This window comes from Lissotriton helveticus, chromosome 8 (assembly GCF_964261635.1).
Source record: "Lissotriton helveticus chromosome 8, aLisHel1.1, whole genome shotgun sequence".
NCBI lineage: Eukaryota > Metazoa > Chordata > Amphibia > Caudata > Salamandridae > Lissotriton > Lissotriton helveticus.
Window position 1 is genome coordinate 61,334,945 of NC_136069.1, and position 22,313 is coordinate 61,357,257.

The window sequence follows — 22,313 nt, forward strand, 5'->3', positions numbered from 1 at the left end:
AGAGAAGCTCCTCGACGACCACCTGATTGCGCCCGACATTGCCTGGTTCCGTCCTGGTTCCACCCTGGTCACTGCTGAGTGACCCAGACTCTGTCCCCTCTGCTTTCAGGTACTCTACAACTTGAGTCCACCCTTGGACTCCACCGGACACTTCATCTTTAACCTGCCTGCAGCCCTTTCAGCTTCAAGCACCAAGAGCCTGCGTGTCAAAACCCGACGCCACTTCGACCCTGTGCACCCACTTCCTGTGGGTGAGGTAACTTTGCTCCGCCGGTGTTCCCACACTGGTGCACATCTCTAGGGTCTGTGTGTTAAGTTTTGTTCCTCTAGGTCCAGCGGAAGTGTCCTTAAACTTTAACTCTATGACTTTTACGCACCATTGGTTAACATTGGTGCATGCGTGCGCTTTCCGCACATCTCCCGAATCCCGAGGGCCATTCCCGACTTCAGCATTGCTTGACCTGACTGCTCCCAGCGATTCCCTAGGCCCTAGGCCTAACCACTGTTCGAGTGGCCTCTCTTATACCACTTGTTTAGTATATGGTTTGAGTGGCCACCCGCCCTCATCCATAATTGTGCAACTTGTATGTTTAAACAGTGCTTTTGATTTAACGCTTGTGCCCCTTTATTCATAAAGAATACTGGGGATTGTTTTTAGTAATAAACACATATATTTTTATAATATATACTTGTGTGGTGTCCTTTCATTTGGTATTACAGGATTGTATGTGGTAAAACAGCTCGCTTAACACGACCTCTTAAGTTAAGCCTTTAGGCTGCTTAGTCCATGCTACCCCTAGGATAGCTTGTCTAATAAGGTTGACTTACAACCAGACACCATAAGGGATTGTTTGGTCAGGTAGTAGGTGGTTCCAGAATTGGAAACATCCCCTACCAGGCCAACTTCTCACAGGGTTCTATTTGGGTGTGTGGGCATGCCGGCAGTGTACCAGTCGGCTCATTTACATGCTGAGCCCAATTGTGACTTTCTCTGTGCTCTTGTGTAATTTCATCTAAATATGTCGCTGTTTAACCAAAAGCTGTGTTCGACTGTACATTTCAAGGTACATTTACTTCCAGTGGATCAATTCCTTACTTTTGGTGCTATTCAGTGTATAGTACTCCAATGCTATTCTTAAGCACCTAGCGCTCGCTTCCCTTGGTGGAAGAATGCCAAAGCCAAGACGTTAAATAAAGATTTGTATAGGGAAATAGAGTCTACAGACAAACCCCTTGGATCATCAGTTTGCAAATCACTCTACTATTAAAAGCATGGCTTCTCCAGAATATTCAAACCTTCCGAAAGCAGGACCAATGGACGAGGGCAGGGAGATTATTGCTGCAGTTTTTATATTCTGGAAACATTATTTGAAATTAGCCTAAAGATATGTATACACGGGGGCGTGGCCAAGCAGCATGGCCGACAGGACGTAAGCTCTACCAGCTCCCGTCTTGCGGACCCGAAAATCCTGTAAATAATCCTGCCCGAGCTCAGGTTTGCAACATCGGTCGACCGGAGGCATAGCTGATACAGAGGGGACCCTCCTTACCGAATTTTAACTGGCAGGAGCGGCGGAGCGGACGGGGAGCAGCCCCGGTGTTCCGGGGACGGCCACCGCACTTACGTGAGTCCGTGGTCTGGGCCTGACCGACCGGGAGCGGCCGAACCCTGTGGTGCCCCTGAGTGCCGGCGGGAGGATCGAGGATCGGCGAAGCTCGTCACGGGTCTGGATCCTAACCCGGGGGACGACATTGCGGGCTGAGGTTCTGTGGACGGCCCGGACCAAGCGACGCCTCGGGAGGAGTCACAGCCCCGGAGACACGGACCACGAGATCCGGTGAGCAGGGAGGGGGGCCTCAGGTCCGTGTGAGCACCCCGGAGGACAGTGCCTGCGAGCTCTTGCCCAGATTTACCGCTGCCTGCACGGGTGAGGGACTGCCCTAGTGGAGCGGGGGAGCGGCTGGAGCGCCCGGGTCCGGGGTGTGCCCCCTCCCCCACCGAGCCGCCATATTGGGAACGGCCCGCCGGGCCGTGAAGATCTGGATTGACCGGCGCCGCCTGAAGGCCTGGGGGCCGAAGTGCACTGGCATAGACCTGCGGCGAGAGCGGGCCGGGGGCCCGGAGAAGCGGAGCCGAGAAGCGCAGACGGCGCACACGAGGACACTGAGCCCCTGACTGATTGCGCGGGGCCGGCCCTGTTCTCCCGGGCCTACCTGCCTCCTGAGGCGCGGTGGAGCAGGGCGCAGGATTCCCTATTGACTCTCTGAAAGGCCCTGGGCCTCTGAAAGAGGTGTTGGTCGCTGGGCAACGATTAGGCCTCATGGTTGCGGTGGCGGGGGGGAGCGCCCTGGGTCCCCCTGTCTAGCTATTGAACGGGTGGTCGGGGCATACGAGCCACTCCGGCCATACAAGCCATTTGCGGAGAGTGGAGTGGCCTACTACCTGTCGTGCCCGGCTGGGCGAGGTGGCGAAGCGTCGCAACCACCCGACTGGGGTCCGAAGGTATCTCTGGCGAGCCTGAGTGCCTGGGGGACTCTCAACGAGATTGTGCTGCCCGGCTGGCAGTGTGTGGATGCCGGGGTTCTCCTTGTCAGACCACGTCTCGGCTCACGAAGCTTCATAACGGTGCCTGGTGTACCTGGGACTTGCCCACGACGGGTGCGTTGGTGGAGCAGGGTGGCCCGCATGACTGTGAATGGGTGAGTGTTCGAGCGCGGCACCTCACAGAACTGTCTACCGACTGGGAAGAAGTGGGATAGTGCCTGCTGTTGCACCATAGGCACGCTATCCCTCCGTTGGGAATACACCGGAGATGCGCAAAGACAGGATGTCCCGCTCGTCACAAGCCAATACGATCACCCAGTACACCACACAAAGGCTACCGTTCCAAAGGATTAAAGTTGCAGAAAAGTTGGAAAAAGTTGCAGAATTCGACTATCTGGGAATTCGGCTGAGCGACAGTATGAGTTGGGTACCCCATATCACCAAAATGACACTGGTCCACAAAAGGGTGGGGGGAGCCCTGATTAAGGAGTACAGCACATCATCGAAATATTGTGTATCACCAATCATTGATATATACAAGGCTAGAGCGGTACCTGCATCGCTATATGGAGCAGAGTTATGGGGTTTGGGCTGCTTGGAGTCCTTGTCCAAAGCAGAGAACAAATTTATTAAAGATTTAATGGCTGTCCCGATGAGCACCCCGACTGTACCGATGCTTATGGACGCAGGTTGTAAACCAGTTAAAGACCTGGCCCGCCTTCGGCCCCTCCTACTGTGGGCACGACTCTGGAGAGTCCCGGAACTAAAATCCTATGCAGACGGGCTGGCAGAGATAATGCATTCGGTTGGTTGGTCAAAGATTAAGTGGCTCAGGGACATTAAATACCTGCTTGGGGAACTAGGTCTGGACAACTGCTGGCTTACCCATACAGCTCCCCCAAAGGAGATCCTGAAAAAAATATACTGGGGTTGGGTGTCCACAAAACTTATGAGCAACCAACACCACTGCAATTCCACCGCAGTATATTTAAGGATTAAAGATGTCACTGCCTTTGAACCCTTTCTGGACATTATCACCATCCCAATGGATCGGGCTCTGTACATCAAGTTCAGACTAGGAACCTTACCTCTAACTGACCTCCTTTCCAGATGGAACTCGCAAAAGCAGGTATCACGCTTCTGTGCCCTTTGTTCTGACTGTTGCGAAACTGTGGCGCACTTTCTCCTTGATTGTCCAGATTATGCGCGCTCAAGATCTTTTTGGCTTAAACCGCTTTGTAATGAGATGGGTATCCGCAAGCATTCTGAGGCTCTACGCATTTTATTAACTAACACTGCCCCCCCTATTGTCTGTGCTGTGTCTAAATTTTTAAAATGGGCCTGGTTGATACGTCTTAAAAGACTGTCTTTATCGATTTAATGCTTTTTTAACAAAGTTATCTATTTATTCTGTTTTTATTATTGATGTTATGTACAGTCTATGAGTTCTGATATGTCGTTTTTATATTTTTGTGTAATGCTTTTATGATATACGCATATCGAAATAAAGCTATCAATCAATCAATCAATCAATCAAAGGATTACACGTCAATCGGGCCAAGATGAAGAGCCGGGGGACCCTGGCGAACCCTCCCGTGCGGAGCTCCTGAAGGCAATTCAGGGCTCCCACTCAGCGCTGGAGAGGCAAATCGAGACTGTCTCCATCGACGTCAACCTCCTGCGGACGGACCTCCGTAAGGTGACGGACAAAGTCACGGATGCGGAGGCCAATATTGAGCAGCTACAGGGGGAGGTAGCCTCTCTCAAAAAGAAGGTCACACACCTTACGGCGGCGACAAGTGCCTTGGAGCAGAGAGCGGAGGACGCAGAAGGGAGGGCGCGTCGCAGCAACATAAGAGTCCTAGGGGTCCCGGAGCGGCTGGAGGCTGGTAACCCTGAACGTTTTCTAGAAACATGGATCAGAACGAAGCTGTGTCCGCAGGGTCTCTCAGAGGTGTTTGTTATCGAGAGAGCTCATCGGGCCCTGGTTCCCCCGCCGCGGCCGGGGGCCTCTCCGCGAGCCCTGATTGCCAAAATATTGAATTATCGAGATCGAGATTGCATCCTACGAGCGGCAAGGGAAACGCCGGACCTAGCCATTGAAAACAACCGGATCTCAATATACCCTGACTATACCCATCAAGTTCAAGAGATGAGGAAATCCTTTCTGGGGGTTAAGCAGAAGCTCCGTGCGATGCAATTACAATACATGTTGCTGTATCCCGCCAAACTTAAGGTGCTTGTTCAGGGCAAGGCACACTTCTTCGAATCCCCGGAGGAAGTATGGGAATGGCTGGAAGTTAGAGGAGACGGCGTCCCGCCAGGAGAACGTGGTGGACCCAAGGAAATGTGGGGGAGTCGCCCACAGCGACAGCGAAAGCCCCGGGGCAGACGGAGACGCCGCTCTACGTCGGAGAACACTGGGGGACCTAGAATCACGGTTGGGGCAGATGGCGGCATGCTCCTGGAACCTCTGCTGCTGGGGACCAGGTCGGGGTCTCCGAACCCGATGGAACCAGTGGAAATCCTGGTCCCGGACACGATACAGGCTGCAGAGCGTGACCCGGCGCCATCGGACCTGGTGGTCCCGGAGACTGGTGGAGCTGGGGCCCCGGATGTGAAAGGCCCACCATGAGGTGTTATGGGAGCTGTATATCCTTTGTCTCTGGTTGGCTGCTGTGGTTCCTGGGAAGGAGAGGGGTATTGATGGACACGGAAAGACATTGTGTCCAGAACCACCAGACTTTACATTGCGGGGTGGGGGCAGAGGGACTTTCGCTCTGTAAGAACTAGAGAATAATCGGGAGGTGGGTGTGCAAATATCGGATCTGGGCCTGATTGGTCGAATACAGTTGAAACGGAGCCGGGCGTACTCTATGTGAGCAGTGGGTCGTGCGGGGAGCTGGGGGGGGGGGGGGTGAATTCAGTTTCATAGTTGTGTGGGTGTGTGATGTGTTGTGAGGGGTGTGTGGGGTGGCTGTGTACGTCCTGGCACCACCAGGGGAAGGGCGGGCAGACAGGTTGGGTTGTTGTCGTTATCCTGCTCGTGGGTGGGGGAGGGGGGGTGTATTCTGCAAATGTTGCGATTCTGGGAGGGTGGGGGGAGGGGGGGATTTGTTGAAGAAAGTTGTTTTAGGCATCATGTGTATCACTGTTCAGGCCCTTAGGAGGCGGTACTTTGTCAACAGACTACATGGCCCGGCTGGGCGATCACAAGAAACATGGGATACAATTTCCTAACTTGGAACGTGCGTGGGTTAGGCACATGCACCAAAAGACACAGGGTCCTGTCCTTCCTTCGGAGGCATGGCATTTCTATTGCCTGTTTGCAAGAAACACATCTGAATGAAGAAGGTGCGCAAAAGCTGGCTAAAAAATGCCGGGGTCAGGTGTTTCACTCTTCTTTTTCTACGTATGCGCGTGGGGTCTTGATCTGGGTGGCTCCCGGGGTCCCCTTCGCGGTACAGTATGCGGAGGCGGACATTGAGGGCAGGTACCTGCTGCTACGGGTGAAGCTGAATGGCAGGGACCTTACACTACTTAATACATATGCACCTAATGTAGATGACGCGACCTTCTACTCACAAATGCAGGAGGTCTTGGTGTCGGACTTGGATAGTCCGCTCCTATGGTTTGGGGATTTTAACTGTGTCTTAGACCCCATCCTAGACAGGCATCCTCCCCGAGCAGGAACGAAACCTCGCATGACGGCGGGACTGCGCGAGGTCATGGCGAATTTGGGGGCAGGAGATGTGTGGCGTCAGGGTCACCCCTCACAGAAACTGTACACCTGTTACACTCCTACACACGACACCCATAGCAGGCTGGATAGGGTCCTTGCTGCAAATATGGATGCGTCGTATTCATTAAAGGTCACGCATCTGGCCCGCTTCCTGTCTGACCACTCCCCGGTGTTATGCGCTACACAAGAGGTCGACCAGCCTTGTCGCCCCCGCACCTGGCGGATGCCTACGGACCTTTTACAGGACCCAGTGGGTAGAGCTCATGTGCAGACAGCACTCACGAATTACATTGAGCTGAACTGGGAAGGGGATGACGTGCCCCTCTCGACAAAATGGGACGCTCTGAAAGCAGTGGTGCGGGGTGAATGCATGGCCCTCACCTATGGGGTCCGCCAACAGCTGACTCGCGAGCTACGGGAAGCTGAGGACACCCTACGGACTCGCCAGGCCTCACCAAATCCTGGGGAACCAGAATTGGTGTTGGAGCGGGAAGCCCAGGAACGGGTACACGATATACTTACGCGCCTCGACAGATTTACACTAGGTCAATTTAGACAGCGTCTCCACAGGGAGGGGGACAAATCCGCCCGATTATTGGCCTGGATTTTGAAGAAAGAAACGGCCCCAGTTCGGATAGTTGCCCTGAGGGGCCCTGATGGGGTTATGGTGCATTCGGAATCCAATATACTCCGTGTTCTCCGAGCCCACCTGCAGCAGGTATATGCGGCGGATCCCCTGGTCACGGAAGCATCCTATCAGCCTTACCTCCAGGGGGTAACTCTTCCGGCCCTTTCAAGAGAGGAAGCGGAAGAATTGGATGGGGCTTTGACCCTTCATGAAGTACGGGTGGCTATGGCTGGCCTACAGAGGGCTAAGTCCCCAGTCCTTCCGAATTTTACCACACGTTCGGAGACATTCTCGGCCCCCTCCTCCTCCAGGTCTTCCTTAAGGCGCTGGAGGATGGATCCCTCCCGACCACAATGTATCAAGGAGAGATCTGCATGCTTCTAAAGCCGGGTGGTGACGGTTACGACCCCGCGGCATTCCGCCCTATAACAATGATCAACACAGATGTGAAGATCCTGACCAAACTGTTAGCCGCTCGCTTGGCGCCACACATGCCCCAGTTGGTTCACCAGGACCAGTGCGGGTTTATCCCCGGACGCAACACAGCAATGAATCTGCGGCGATTAACCCATATCCTGCATAAGGTGCGCAGCAGGGAGGATCCCCAGGTCCTGGTTTCGATCGACTTAGCCAAAGCATTTGATACAGTTAGCTGGGGGTACCTGTTAGAGGTGCTTCAGCGGGTGGGATTGGGGCCCGTGTTTTGCAGATGTATCCAGATATTGTATCAGGCGCCTCGGGCCAGAGTTAAACTTGGGGCTGCACGCTCTGAAGACTGGGCCTTGGAGAGGGGCACCCGTCAGGGATGCCCCCTCTCACCGCTCCTGTTCGCCCTGGCAATTGAGCCATTAGCGGTTGAAGTCCGTACCACGATGTCTCAATGGGGGATCAAAGTGGGGAGTAATGTACACACGGTGTCCTTGTATGCGGACGATGCTCTGTTTTATTTAACGTCTCCGCGGGAAGCGCTACCGGTTTTGCTGCGGCTGCTGGACCGTTTTGGTTCAGCCTCAGGTCTGCGTATCAATGCAGGGAAGTCCCTGATATTCCCCCTAGCGGGATATAATATGGATATGCGTGGGGACTTACCAAACCTAGGACTGCGGTGGGAACTGGAGGCCTTCCGCTATCTGGGGATCCAGGTGGCGTTGTCAGACGAACAGTTGCTGACCCGTAATGCAGATAGGGTGGTTCACTCCCTACAACAGTCGGTGTCCTTCTGGAACACACTGCCCCTCTCCCTGATGGGACGCCTGGTGGTGGCAAAAATGGTGATGCTGCTGAGAATGCTGTATGTATTGCAGAATTCGCTGTGCCCACTTCCCCCGCGGATATTCCGCACGCTTAATACACTCCTTACGTCCTTGCTCTGGGTGGGCAGGCGCAGTAGGGTTGCCTTACACACGATTGTCCGGAGCTGGGAGGAGGGGGGGTTGGAGGCGCCGAGGTTTGACCTTTACTACTACGCGGCTCAGCTGTTGCCGGCGGCCAGGTGGTTCGCAGACTCGGACACCTGGGAACTGCAACTCCTAGCGGGGAGTGCGGATGAGAGAACGGTACAGATGGCCCTGATGCACGGAAGGGGTGCAGATGGAGATCTGCCATACATAGTGCGCCACACCGCGGCAATTTGGCAGCGTTTTGTGGAAAAAGTCTTACGGAGGGCCCCCTTTCACAGAGAGCTGCCGATATGGATCATGGCCCCAGTGGTGGCCATGGAGGAACATATGCCATTCCATGAGTGGAGGGCGGGTGGATGTGAGTTATTGGCTGACCTTTACCCGGATGACACGTTTCTATCCATCGAGCGGGCAACGGAGACGTTCGGACTCGGCGAAGGACAATTCTTACACTATAGAGGCCTTCAAGCAATGGCGCGGGATACTTGGCCTCAATTCCCTGACGCGCCCCCGATGTCTCATACCCTCAATATTATCCTTTCCTGTGGTAGGGGCAGGAGGCTGATAACCCTATTATACTCGGCCATGCGGCAGGACTCCACCCCACCGGTCCCTCCGGCCTGGGCAGCCTGGGAGACTGACCTGGGGATCGCTCTGGAACCGGAACAGCGCAAACGCATAGGCACTCTCACCCGAAAGGTGTCGTGCAATGCACGGTTTAAATTGACACATTTTAACTTTCTCCATCGCACATATGTGACCCCGGTTAACTTGAGACGAATCTCCCCGGACAAACGGGATGATTGCCCTAGATGTGGCGCGGCAGGTGCGTCCTTCCTCCATCTCGCGTGGGACTGCCCGTTAGTTAAAGCCTTCTGGCAGTCTGTGGTGGCGCACGTTCGCACAGTTACTGCTCTCCGGATGGAGCTGACCCCCCTTCATTGTTTATTAGCATTGGTCCCCAAACCCAAGAAGTGTAATCTGTCCTACAAAATGTTGCAACTACTTTTGGTGTTGGCGAGGAGAAGGGTAGCGATTACATGGATGGGACAGAGGGCCCCAGAGGTGTCGCAGTGGCTTAGGGATGTGGGGGAATGGTCCCTAGCGGAAGAAACCTTCATGCAGAGCGTGCATAGAGATGTAAAGCTACAAGACGACCTGCTTGCGTGGAGAATGATGCGAGTGGTGGGAGCGACCGCCGAGGATTCGGATGGCACGAGTGCGGAGTTGTTCACCCCTGAGGATACAGGGTCTGAGGATGAGGGTGGAGGGGAGAGAGAGGGAGGGCAGTGATTTGGGGGAGTGTCTGGCCGTTCACGCGCGTGTATGATACATTTTGGAGAAGTTATGTTTTGATCCCTGAAGGTTTCATTCCTAATCTAGGTAATTATTGCTGTCTTATCTGCCACTAGGAGTGCCATAATGAGGTGAACGAACTGCATACACATGTCTTAGTCATTGATGCCAAGGTTTGGGAGGGGGGTCTATTGGGGAGTTGGGGGGTAACCTGCATAAAAGAAAAAGAAAAGCAGACCAGAATATCCTGCCGTACAGTTGCATTGCTAGGTTCATGGCCAGTTCTGGCATTCTACTACCTACCGCCGCCCGGCCTTCGGGATGTGGGCTGATGGGCCGTGTGAACAGTAACATGTTGCTTGACGGAATGTCGTTATTTTAATGGGACTGTCGGCGCAACTGTTTGTATGCTATAATAAAGTTTTTAAATAAAAAAAAAAGATATGTATACACTTTACTACTTATGTAGAATGTTCTCACAGTGCTTCTACTCTGGTTTGTAATAGTCCATTTCTCTGATCATTGTATTGAGGAACACAAAATGTTACATATTTGTTTTATTTCAGAATTTGTGATTGTTTCAATTAACAGGGTTTGTAGGTTGTTTGTAAAAAACTGTTTCTATAATACATTGTCTTTGAAAAGACAGCGTGGAATGAGGAAATGTGCAGAATGACTGACAAACGACAGAGGTAAAGCTTCATTTCTCTTACTCTCACTGACTCTTTGCTACACACATTGTACAGATCTACCTTTGCTGTGGATGGAGCAGACTGCACAGTTAACAAAGAAGTGGAACGAGTGCTGCAGGAATTCCACAAAGCTGCAAAACCTATCGGGTATGTGCCTGCGGTCTTAAATCAATGTGAGAGATGCTTGTCCCATTGCATGAATATAGAGCGTAGGTGCATGGACCTTTATTCCTATCAGAGCAGTCGATTGCTTTTGAGGTGATCATGTGAGGTGGGGGCCTAGTATAAGTTTACTACTTTTCGGTATTCACAAAGTAAAACTTAGACCAAAAAGTTCGATGCTTTGTCTAAGTTTAACTTTGTGAATACCGAAAAGAATTAAAATTTGACGCTTTGTCTAAGTTTACCTTTGTGAATACCGAAAAGTATTAAAGTTTGACGCTTTGTCTAACTTTACCTTTGTGAATACCGAAAAGTAGTAAACTTACACAAAAGTGTAGGTTTACCTTTGTGAATCGGGCCCAGTGAGTGTGCGCGGTTCATGCTTGTGAGTGCTGTGTGTTGCATTTTATCCATCCCTTTATGTGAGTGATGCAGATCCCATTGTTTACATCTGCGCTGCCTCTCAGTCCTATCGTTTACCTGGAGATTCCGCAGGTTGCAGAACGATGCGAAGCAGTGGTTCTTCCCCAAATTTCTCAACCTCCTCTTTCCCGCCCCACATACTTTTCGTGGCAATCCCCAGCCTCCTTGGAAAAATAAAAACTATTTGGACCTTCACAAGTATAATTCTCATCCACACCTTGCCCTCTCTGGTCGTGAAGTACTTGAGTATGTAGGTCTGAAGATGCCTACTTTGTCAAAATGGGAGGGTCATCATGGATGAGCGTTCACTTCTTGTGAATGAGAGAACCTTGACGCTGTCCTCGCATGGTCAAGCATTCTTCAAGGTATGGATGTCCAAATAAAAACAAGTTCATCACCCCGGAAAAGCAACCTTTACATTATGGGTTTCACTTTCTTTGCATTAGCATGCCTGTCCTTCTCTGTGCTCTTCCCCTCAAGCATGGCTGCATCTTGATAGCAATAAAGAGAAATACATTGATAAGTCTGAACAGCCATGTGGGCATTGCACCAAGACCTCATTTTTGTGCCGTTGACAAATAACCCCAGAGGTGTCCTCTTGTTGCGCACTCAGCAGGCATAACACCAAGGTTTATCGGTGTCCTGAGTCATTTTGAAAGTTCCCAATTTAAGTTTCTAAGAAAGATAGACGTCTCCCCTGTGTTAAACGGTGTACGTTTCACAGTTTATATTGTGTCCGTCCACTGGGTACACACACTCAGAGCCATAAATACCATATAAAATCTAACCCACCGGCCTACGACAAACACCAAATGTGCATGGTGTCTATTGTAGTGTTTACTCTGTGCCTGTGATTGCATCCAAATTGTCCTACCTCCAGGTCTGTGGCCTGTCCCAGTTAATCGGTTTTAAAATCTGCTCACACTTTCATGACATGGAGCTCTGATGGCTGCATTGTGCTCCCCATTTCCCGGCACTGATGAATGATGGCATTTTCTGGGAGGCGGGGTTCGTTCTGAGCCGTCTTTAGGTTGGAGTCTAAAGATGCTCCTTCTGTCAAAAGTAATTGCTTGACAACATAGTAGCCCAAGGATTGAAGCCCTTGCCGCGGAACATGGGGTTGTAGCAATCTGCTTACATTTATACAATTTTGATGTCAGAAGTATTGAGCATGCGTTTTCTATAGGAAGATTGCCTGGAGATTTATAGCATTCTCTAAGCATTTAGGAAAAGGCATAAAACTTCTTAGGTGGGTGCCCACATCAGGTACACAGTGGGTTGGTCACCTCGGTGCACATCCGAGTCACTTCGGCAAAGTTGTCAAAAATCAAATCAAAACAAGCTTTATTCGAATTTTTTGTGCAAAAATCATAAAAGCAAACAATTGCGTTGAAACACTCAACATACCTATTTTAAAAATGCAATGAGTAGCAATTGTGACAGGATTATTCATCCTAGAAGGGATGTCATCAGCGGTTCCTGTTGGTGAACATGTGTACGGTTGAGCGGGAGATGGATCTGACTGTCATGCTCCACACTTGAGGTTTAGCATTTTTGCCTCCTTTGCTAATACACCCAAGGCGCTGAAAAAAAAGTACAATGTTCCTTGAGAGCACTGTTTATGGGTGAGTAGCTTTGTTTTAGAATCATAACCCACATCTCTGCCTGCCGGGCGCCAGTGAATGTGCCTGATTTCACTTGAATAGGCATGAAGTTATATCAAGTGGTGGTAGGGAGGCTTGGCATTGTTGGAATTTTATTTCATTAACATATCTTATAAGAACTCTCATATTGTTCGCAAATAAATACAAAGGGGCAGATTTACAAGCCCCTTGCGCCACTTTTGCGTCACTTTTAGCATGGGAAAAGTTACGCAAAAGTGGCGCAAGGGGCTTGTAAATCTGCCCCAAAGAACCTTGAGATCCGGTACTGAAGCAAGTATCTAAATGTAAATCTATATGCTCCAATTTCAGACATTCTAGCCTGCAGCCAGCGATGTATGTCCTTGTTTGCTCTCGAGTTTTTGCCAAGAAGATAAAGTTAGTTTTAATGCAGCCAACAATCTGCCTAATTGAAAAGGATGGGGCAAAGGGTAGTAGAGGTTTGGTATACTACTGTATATAAATACATATATTAAAGTATTCATTAACTATAACTGAACAGTCCGCCGTACGCAAGAGACAGCTTTGCTGGTTTACCATTCTCTAAATTGTTGGATATTATTTTGTGGCCTCTGGGATTTCCACTGACTAAGAATACATGGAAACCTTCGTCGCTTTACATTTATGATGTTCTGAGAGCAGTTAAAACAAGATGACTCTTGTTGCCGAAACAAAGACGTTGCGATGGGTACCTCAAGTCATTAAGTTCCTTCCTCCTAAATAAGCTCAAATGATTTCAGCTTTGCAGTCTGGAAAAACAATGCCAGAGCAATATAAAACGTCATATTTCCAAATGTTATTGGCATATGTACAAGTGCCTTACCTTCAGTAATGATCTCAGTGGATTCTCTACCTGCTGATTCCTCAATTTCTGAATATCCCCAGTGCCAGACTGAATCCTGAAACTTGTCATGGCTCTCCTTTACTGGTGGGTGGTGCTGGTTCTATCTCCGTGCCAAAAGTGGCTCAGGAGTGACTTTACGTAAGCCGTATAGTACCACCCCAGCGCGTTGTTGCTCCAGTCAGTTCCCGGTCCATTTTTTCCTTGACGAGTATTGCATCAGATTAATTGTGGCTGTGCAGTGCAACAACTAATGTGGAACCTTATTAATATCAGGGGCCTGTGACCATCCTTCAGAACGGGATGGGCGGTATCGGTGAGGAATATGCAGGTACAAAGGGTATTCACCACAAAGATCATTACAACTTTTTCTTCTGATGGATACTTCTACCTTCTGATAGAAATCAAAGCAGTACCTCCTCCAGGTGGTGGGTCTAAACATAGTCAGAGAAGGAAATCCTAGAGCACAAAACCATCATCCTTTTCCACTTCTGCGTCCAAGCATTAATGCTTATTGAAAGAGTGAAGACATGCCGATAGCCAACACATTTCAGTCACAGAAACAACCCAGGAAACAGCAGAGGTCGAGGGCTTTGCTCTGGTGTAATGAATACAGATTCCCTTCCTTCTGTGGTAAGCCTGCCTTAAACAGCCAATTGTCGAGGTATGGGAACACTTGGATCACCAACCTGAGATGTGCCAAAATCATCGCCTTCCCCTTTGGGTGCCAATGTCAACCTGAATGGGAGGACTGAACTGGTAGTGGGTATTATCTACCGCGAACTGCAGGTACCTCCTGTGTGACTGCAGGATCTTTATGTGGATGTACGATACTGCAAGTCGAGTGACACCATCCAGGCTTCTGCTTCTAGTGCCCAAAGTACCTGAGCTAGGAACATCTCCCTGCAAGGACCTGAGGTCTAGGATTAGTTGAAGACCGATGCCCTTGGGAACCAGGAATTACCGGGGGTAGCACCCCTGTCCAGTTTCCTGCTCTGGGGTCCACTCCACTGCTCCGTCCAGCTAAAGGGCTGCCACCTTATGCTGCAGAATCCGAAGTGATCCTCCAATCTCCAACTGAAAGAACCTGGGGGAGGTATCTTGGGAGGTGCCCTTTGGAAGGGAAGGGCATACTTACTTTCTGTGATCTCTAAGACCCATTGGTTTGATGCTATGACCTTCAAGGCCTGGAAAAAAAGAAGACAATCTTCCTTTACTGGTGCTTCCACAAGGGGCTGCTGGTGGCGCCTCTGTCCCTCTATTTCTGTAGAGGTTCTTCGGCTCCTGGGATGGATGAGAAGGGTGACAATGGCAAAAGGAAAATCGTTTGGAGAAGTCCTGAAGTTTCTGATACTTCTTGTTTCTTAGCCTGGAGACCTAAAAATCAAGTCATTTCTGTTCCTGCCTTGAAACTTGTCAAGGCTGAATTTGCCTTATCTCTCAATAGGTGTGTCCTGCTGAAAGACACATCTGTAGTGTTGCCTGCGCATAACAGGAGAACTAAATCAATCTTACCCATACATGCCTTCTCATGGCTACTAAAGAACCCATGGCTCTGACAAGTGTCCACGGTCTCTAGGCCTGCCCTTAAAATCTACTTGGAAGTGTCTGGGTCGTCCTTCACCACCTGCGCAAAGTGGTTGTGGAGGTGGTCTGGTAAGTTTATTACCACGAAATCATGGCTGCCACATCCCACAGAGTGTAGATATACCTGACGTGCAGTTCATTGATCTAAGGGTTAAATTATCTTCTCACTTACTACATGCAATTTCTTGGACCCTGCCCAGTGGGGCCCTAGGCAAAGCACTTGGATTTTGCTTTGTACATGACGAAGCCTGCACCTGCAAACTTTGTGATGAAGGGTGTACAGAACCAAAGGCTGGATTCCTCAGGGGCATTGTTTCTACTGTCGCTAGCAGAAGCTTCAACACTTTCGCCACCTTCCTTAAGATCACATGGAAGGAAGCCACTTCCAGAGGAGCCAACCCTGAGGTACACTCCATCTCGGGATGTGTCCTATCTGCCAGTATTCTGTAATACCAGGTAATCAGGAGTGTCTGAAGATGGAGAAGGAAGCAAGTTGGCTCCTTCACTGCTTTCATCGTCATCATGGTGGTACCATGTCCGGCATCTGAATGTGGTCTGAATCAGAACCACAAATGTCATCCAGGGTCTTCTCATAATGTTGACACAGAGTAGGTGCAAGTTGAGACTTTCCATACCGGACCTCGTCAGCTATCCTTTTGACCTCTGTCCTAGACCTCATAAGGATTGCCTTCTCTTAGAAGTTCATGTCTGTTTAAGTTGTAAGTGTTGATGCAGTTGGTATAATCGCTGGTGAGTGTGTCAGCACTGAATGGCTTCAGTCAGCCCTGGATGCTTCATATAAGGGGTTCTTCTGATGTCTAATGGTGCTGGTGCAAATACAAACAGAGCCATGTTAAGTTATGTTAAAATGTATAGAGTGCGTATCTACCCTAGGATGTCTTGGCGCTAGCACAGCTTGTACACAACTGGAAGAACCGTAAATACTATTAATTATTAAAAATCCATGTTTTTAGGAGCTTTCCTCAGGTAAGCAGGGAAGGGGCAGCCCCGATTTTAGAGGGGAGGAGGTTCCAGTATTTGGTGGCTCTTGTAACAAAACTACTTCCTCTCCATTTCACTCTGTTAAATCTAGAGGACATGACTTCCATTGCTCCCCTAGGGTGTAAATTCCTGCTAGGTTCCTACCATTTAAATGCTTGTTTTAGAAACTCAGGGCCACTATCATGCTGAGCTTTGTAGGCAAAGCGCATTGAATGTAATGCTGCTTGCTTGACTGATTAAAAGTTGGGAATACCCAGAAGCGACCTGGCTGCCACAATTTGCAAAATCTGCAGTTTATTGAAGTATTGTTATTTTAGATCCAAGTACAGCCCGATACAGTACTCAATTATTGATAGAACTAAGTTTATAATTACTGTTTTTTGGCATCTGGTGAAATGAATACGAGGATTTTCTTATTTATCCTCAGAGTATTAAATCAGGAAGAGACTACTGAGTTGATTTGACTATCGAAATGTAACCTGTCGTCAAGTGCCACACCTACGTTTTAGCCTTTGTAACTGGAGTTGGGAGGGGGTCCTGTTTCCAGGGGCCAGCTGGAGGGACTGCAGAGTTGGGGATTGTTCCTAAAAAGAATAACCTCAGCCTTACCTGAGTTTAACTTTAGGCAATGATTGCCTATCCAGACACTGATAGTCTCAGAATAGCAGCAGCAATTGCATGGTAAGCTCTTGAAGTTTTGCAGCAGTTCTGAACATTGATTTTTGTATAGTTATCATTAAGCAAAAGTGCTTTGGAACCCTGAACTTATTTTTCAGAGACAGGACCAGCAATCGCCCAAAGGAGGCTAGTAGATATTGGCAGAATTCACATCAAGGCTGTCATGGGTGCTGCTCAGAGCTTGAGATGACACTGCAAAAAAACATCAATAGCACCACTAACAGCAGCTAGTTGAAGCCTAGGAATACGTATGAGACACCGTCAGTGCGCGTGGTATACATATTGAGATTTCTGGTTAGATGTGGCAGAAAACTCTTCTTCAAACCCCATGGCACTCCTCCTGCTGCCTGCATTTAGGAGGAGTGCAGTTTAGGGTGGCTCCCCAACTGCCACTTTCGAACATCAACTTGTCCTGTACGATGATGCACATACGCAATACCAATCAAGTATTTCCTAGGCCTGGGCGGTAAATTCCGCTCCGCTCGCGGAATTTGGGTAATTTCGCGTTCTGCGGAGAATGCAAAATTGGCCAAAATACTGCGTTCCGCGGCTTTGCAAAATTCTTTGCTTGTTTGCGTTCTCAAAATGCGTGTTCGGGAGATATTTCCCCCTGCTCAAGCAAACAGCGATTGTGACTAGGAAAAAAGCATCGCGAACAAGCAATTCCGCGTGTTTGTGGAATTTCTGCGTGTTTGCGGAGATTTTATACAGTTTCGCGGAGATTTGCGTAACGCAATTACGCTAATTCGGCCCACCCCGAGTATTTTCCTTAAAAATAGTCCGCCATTTCAGACCCTTACCAAAATGTGATTTCGCCGTCCAAATTCCCCATTTCCAAGAGTATGCCAAGTTCCTAGTAGCACCATGTTTGTAACTGCGTTTATATGTGTGGTGTGTGTATTTATTATGTCGAAGCGTGTCACAATCTAATGTGATGATTATGTGTGATTGCGAATGCCTGACGCTCTTGTGTTCAGTGGTGCATCTTGTTGCATTCCAAAACACAGGTGGAAGCAGCGATGCTAAGAGCATCAGATTCAGAATGGAGAACTCCATCACAGCTAATGCCCGTGTCTCACCCTTGCATTCCTCAGGCTTTGCTGCATCGCCCCGGTCCTGGCTGCCAAAGTTCTACCTGACCCAGAAGTGACAGTGGGACAAGAAGAGGACAAAGGTGGAAAGTGGCCCTACGCAGGAACCGCACAGGCCATCAATGCTCTGGGGGCGAAGCACTGCGCGACAGAGGTCCATATATCCTTTGACTACAACTCCTAGGCCTTTGATTTGTGAAGAAGGGGCGGTTGGTGGTTTTGTTCTTCCCTTAAATATATGCCAGATGAGAGCCACACCAAGTGTGTCACTGCAGAGTACACAGCAGGGATATTGATAGTGCTGGGAGAAGTGCTATATTCAAGGCTTTAAGGCACCAGATTTTGTTGGGGCTCTCAGTGCAGGATTGTTTACCCTCTCACAAAAGCATTTTGTTTAGGAAAGTTTGGCCTTCCTCAAAGATCCCTTTCTTATCATGGAGCTTTTCTAAATTACTAATGTTTTCAATGTCCCCTTTCAGCTTTCTCTCCCTCCCGTCTAGCTCTAGAGAAGATCCCAGAACACTTTACACCTTTAAAAATCTCTTTGTAAACAAATAGCAATCATTCCACTAGGTAAAGGATGTCTATGACTTAATAATTCCAAACTCCAGCAAGGGTAGAACTCCCAGAATACTTTGGGGCAGATTTACAAGCCCCTTGCGACAACTTTACGCTGCTGTTGCATCACTTCTGTGACACAGCAGCGTCGTAAACAATGCGCCACTTTGCGACATATTTACAACGTGATGCATCTACGTTGTAAAGTCCTGCGCTACGTGATACCTGCATCAGGTATAATGTATGCAGGGCGGGCGTTGCAACGTAAGAAAGCCTCATAAAAGTGATGCAGTAAAATCTACAGATCTCACTGAGTCACTTTTACGATGCCATTGCATCAAAACCTTACAACTGCTTGAAGCTGGCGTAAGGCGTGCCTCAGCATAATTGAAATAGGCATTCCGAAGCATTGCTGGAGTTGTGTCGTGCTTGCGACACGACTCCAGCAATGCGTTGCCTTTACACCAATAGATGCGTCACGCATTTATCAATCCTTGTGCCATGGTGCCCCGCATTCTAAATGCAATCCATCCATTGTGGCACAAGGTTTCTTTGCGTGACACAAATTAACTGGTGCATCTCTGCTGATATGCAGAGTTGCGTCACATCTTGTAAATCTGCCCCTTTATACTCAAGGAAGAGCTGGTGGACATAAGAGGGACCCAGTACTTAGGGTGGTATTGATATCTCCATAGGCTGCACTTAGTCTGCAAGATCCATTCCACTAATATGAGGAGCTGTGAACACCCCACAAAGAGTTTTGAGCCCAGCTGTATCAGGAAGGCACCTTGGTCTTACAAAGCTTGTGGTTGGTTGCTCTAGAGATAGTCACACACCAGTTATCTTGCTCCAAATGAAGTAGACAGGGCTTCAGCCCAGTTCCTTCTAAATTTATTTTGTGGTCAGTTCCTACGAAAATAGCCAATGATGCAATTCGGGCCTTTAAATTTCACACTGTACCACAAGCATCTGACTCAGTTACGATCCAAGATTATGCAGATCTTTATAAGCCATCCAATCAATCAATCATAGCATTTGTATAGCGCACTACTCACCCGGAAGGGTCTCAAGGCGCTTGGGGGAAGGTGTCAGCTACTGCTCGAACAGCCAGGTCTTGAGTTGTCTCCTGAAGGCGAGATGGTCCTGGGTCAGCCAAAGGTGGATGGGGAGGCAGTTCCATGTCTTGGCCGCCAGGTAGGAGAAGGATCTTCCTCTGGCGGTGGCTCTTCGGATGCGTGGTACGGCGGCGAGGGCGAGGCTAGTGGATCGTAGCTGGCGGGTGGGCGTGTAGAAGGTCAGGCGGTCGCTGAGGTACTTGGGGCCCAGGTCGTGGAGAGACTTGTGTGCGTGGGTGAGGAGCCTGAACGTGATCCTCTTGTTGACAGGGAGCCAGTGCAGGTCCCTCAGGTGGCCGGAGATGTGGCTGTGTTGGGGGATGTCCAGGATGAGTCGGGCGGAGGCGTTCTGGATGCGTTGGAGTCTTTTCTGTAGCTTGGCTGTGGTGCCGGCGTAGAGGGTGTTTCCATAGTCCAGTCGACTGGTGACGAGTGCCTGGGTGACCGTCTTCCTGGTTTCGGTCGGGATCCATCAGAAGATCTTGCGGAGCATGCGTAGGGTGTGAAAGCATGATGAGGAGACGGCGTTGACTTGTCTGGTCATCGAGAGGGAGGAGTCCAGGATGAAGCCCAGGTTGCGTGCGTGGTCTGTTGGCTTGGGAGTGGTGCCCAGGGCGGGGGGCCACCAGGAGTCGTCCCAGGCGGAGGGTGATGATCCCAGGATGAGGACTTCCGTCTTGTCTGAGTTCAGTTTCAGGCAGCTGTTTTTCATCCACTCGGCGACGTCTTTCATCCCTTCATGTAGGCTGGTTCTGGCGGTGTCGGGGTCTCTGGTGAGGGAGAGGATCAGCTGGGTGTCATCGGCGTAGGAGATGATGTTGAGGTTGTGTTGGCGTGCGATGGCTGCAAGAGGTCTCATGTAGACGTTGAAGAGGTTGGGGCTGAGTGATGATCCTTGCGGTACGCCGCAGATGACTTTGGTGGCCTCGGATCAAAACGAGGGGAGGCGGACTCTCTGTGTTCTCCCGGCGAGGAACGAGATGATCCACTCCAGTGCCTTCTCCTGGATGCCGATGTTGTTGAGGCGTTGAACTAGGGTGCGGTGGCAGACAGTGTCGAACGCTGCCGAGAGGTCCAGGAGGATGAGTGCTGCTGTTTCCCCGTTGTCGAGCAGGGCTCGGATGTCGTCGGTGGCTGCGATGAGGGCGGTCTCGGTGCTGTGGTTGGCTATGAAACCGGACTGCGAGGGGTCGAGGGATCTGTTCGTCTCGAGGAAGGCGGCAAGCTGTCTGTTGACGATCTTCTCGATGACTTTAGCAGGAAAAGGGAGGAGCGAGATGGGGCGGAAGTTCTTGAGGTCGGTGGGGTCCGCTGTTGGTTTCTTCAGTAGGGCGCTGAGCTCGGCGTGCTTCCAGCTCTCCGGGAAGGTGGCGGTGTTGAAGGAGGTGTTGATGATGTTCCGGAGTTGGGGTGCGATGGTGGAGTTGGCCTTGTTGAAGACGTGGTGGGGGCAGAGGTCGGTTGGAGATCCGGAGTGGATGGTGTTCATCGTGCGGGCTGTGTCTTCGGTGGTCACCGCGGTCCAGGTGCGGAGGGTGGCGGTGGGGGGCGTTGGTTCGACAGTTGGGTACGTGGATGGTGCGCCAAAGCTGTTGTGGATGTCGGCGATCTTGCGGTGGAAGAACGAGGCGAGGGAGTCGCAGAGATCTTGTGAAGGAGTGATGTCGTTGTTGCCGTGCTGGGGTTGGAGAACTCCTTGACGATGCTGAAGAGTTCCTTGCTGTCGTGGGCGTTGTTGTCCAGTCGTTCCTTCAGTGATTTCTTTTTGGTTGTGCGGATAAGCTGGTGGTGCTTGGGGGTGACGTGTTTGAGGGCGGTCATGTTGTCTGTGGTCTGGTCCCGGAGCCAGGCTTTCTCGAGGGTGCGGCAGTTCTTCTTGGAGTCCTTGAGTTCGTCGGTGAACCAGGAGGCCTTCTTGCTTCTGGGTCTGCTGGGAGGGTTCTTCAGTGGTGCGAGGTCGTCGGCGCAGGCGGTCAGCCACTGCGTGAAGTTGCGGGCTGCTTCGTTGGGGTCCGTTGTGCTGGCGGGTGGGTTCTGGCTGAGGGAGGTGGTGAGCTGGTCGGCGGTGATCTTGCTCCAGCTTCTGTGAGGGACCTGTTGCGGGTGGTGGTGGGTCGTGGTTCTTCTGAAGCTGAAGTGGACGCAGCTGTGGTCAGTCCAGTGGAGTCCGGTGGAGTGGCTGAAGGTGATGTGCTTGCTGGATGAGAAGACGGGATCAAGCGTGTGGCCGGCGTAGTGGGTGGGGGTGTTGACCAGTTGCTTGAGTCCGAGGTTGGCGAGGTTGTCCAGCAGGACGGCGGTGTTGCGGTCCTTGTTGTTCTCCAGGTGGAAGTTGAGGTCCCCTAGGAGGATGTAGTCGGCAGAGGGGAGGGCGTGTGGGCTGATGAAGTCCGTGATGTCTTCGCTGAATTGTGTGCGTGGTCCCGGGGGTCTGTAGACGAGGGTGCCTCTGAGGGTCGTCTTTGGGTCGGTGTGTATCTGGAAATGGAGGTGCTCGGCGGCGGCGAAGGTGTCGTTGGAGTCGGTCGTGATGAGGATGGTGTTGTTGTGAACGATGGCGATGCCTTCTCCGGTCTGGTTGACGCGGTCCCTCCTGATGATCTTGTACCCGTCCGGGATGGCGATGGCGATGTCGGGGGCTGAGGAGGCGTTCATCCAGGTTTCCGTGAGGAAGGCGATGTCTGGTGATGTTGTGTCGAGTAGGCTCCAGAGTTCCACGGCGTGTCTGTGGACGGAGCGGGTGTTGAGCAGGATGCATTTGAGGTGGTTGCTGCTGGTGCTTGGCTTGGCGGGTGAGGTGCCGGTTCGTAGGCAGGTGAACTTGCAGGTTTTGCAGGTGAAGGGTCCGTGGGTGCGTTTCGGGGTGGCCCGGCAGCAAGCGGGGTTCCGGCC

The 22,313-nt window shown here is 50.6% G+C and overlaps 1 protein-coding gene across 1 annotated transcript in view; it reads left to right on the plus strand.

The window, feature by feature from the left end:
• The window catches only part of LOC144772358 (glutamine amidotransferase-like class 1 domain-containing protein 3, mitochondrial), a 92,528-nt gene that overhangs the window by 67,037 nt on the left and 3,178 nt on the right, over positions 1-22,313 (plus strand). Inside the window, exons 5-6 of the mRNA XM_078656622.1 lie at positions 10,358-10,450; positions 17,752-17,908. Of these exons, the coding sequence (XP_078512748.1) occupies positions 10,358-10,450; positions 17,752-17,908 (250 nt within the window). The remainder of the gene's footprint in view (positions 1-10,357; positions 10,451-17,751; positions 17,909-22,313) is intronic.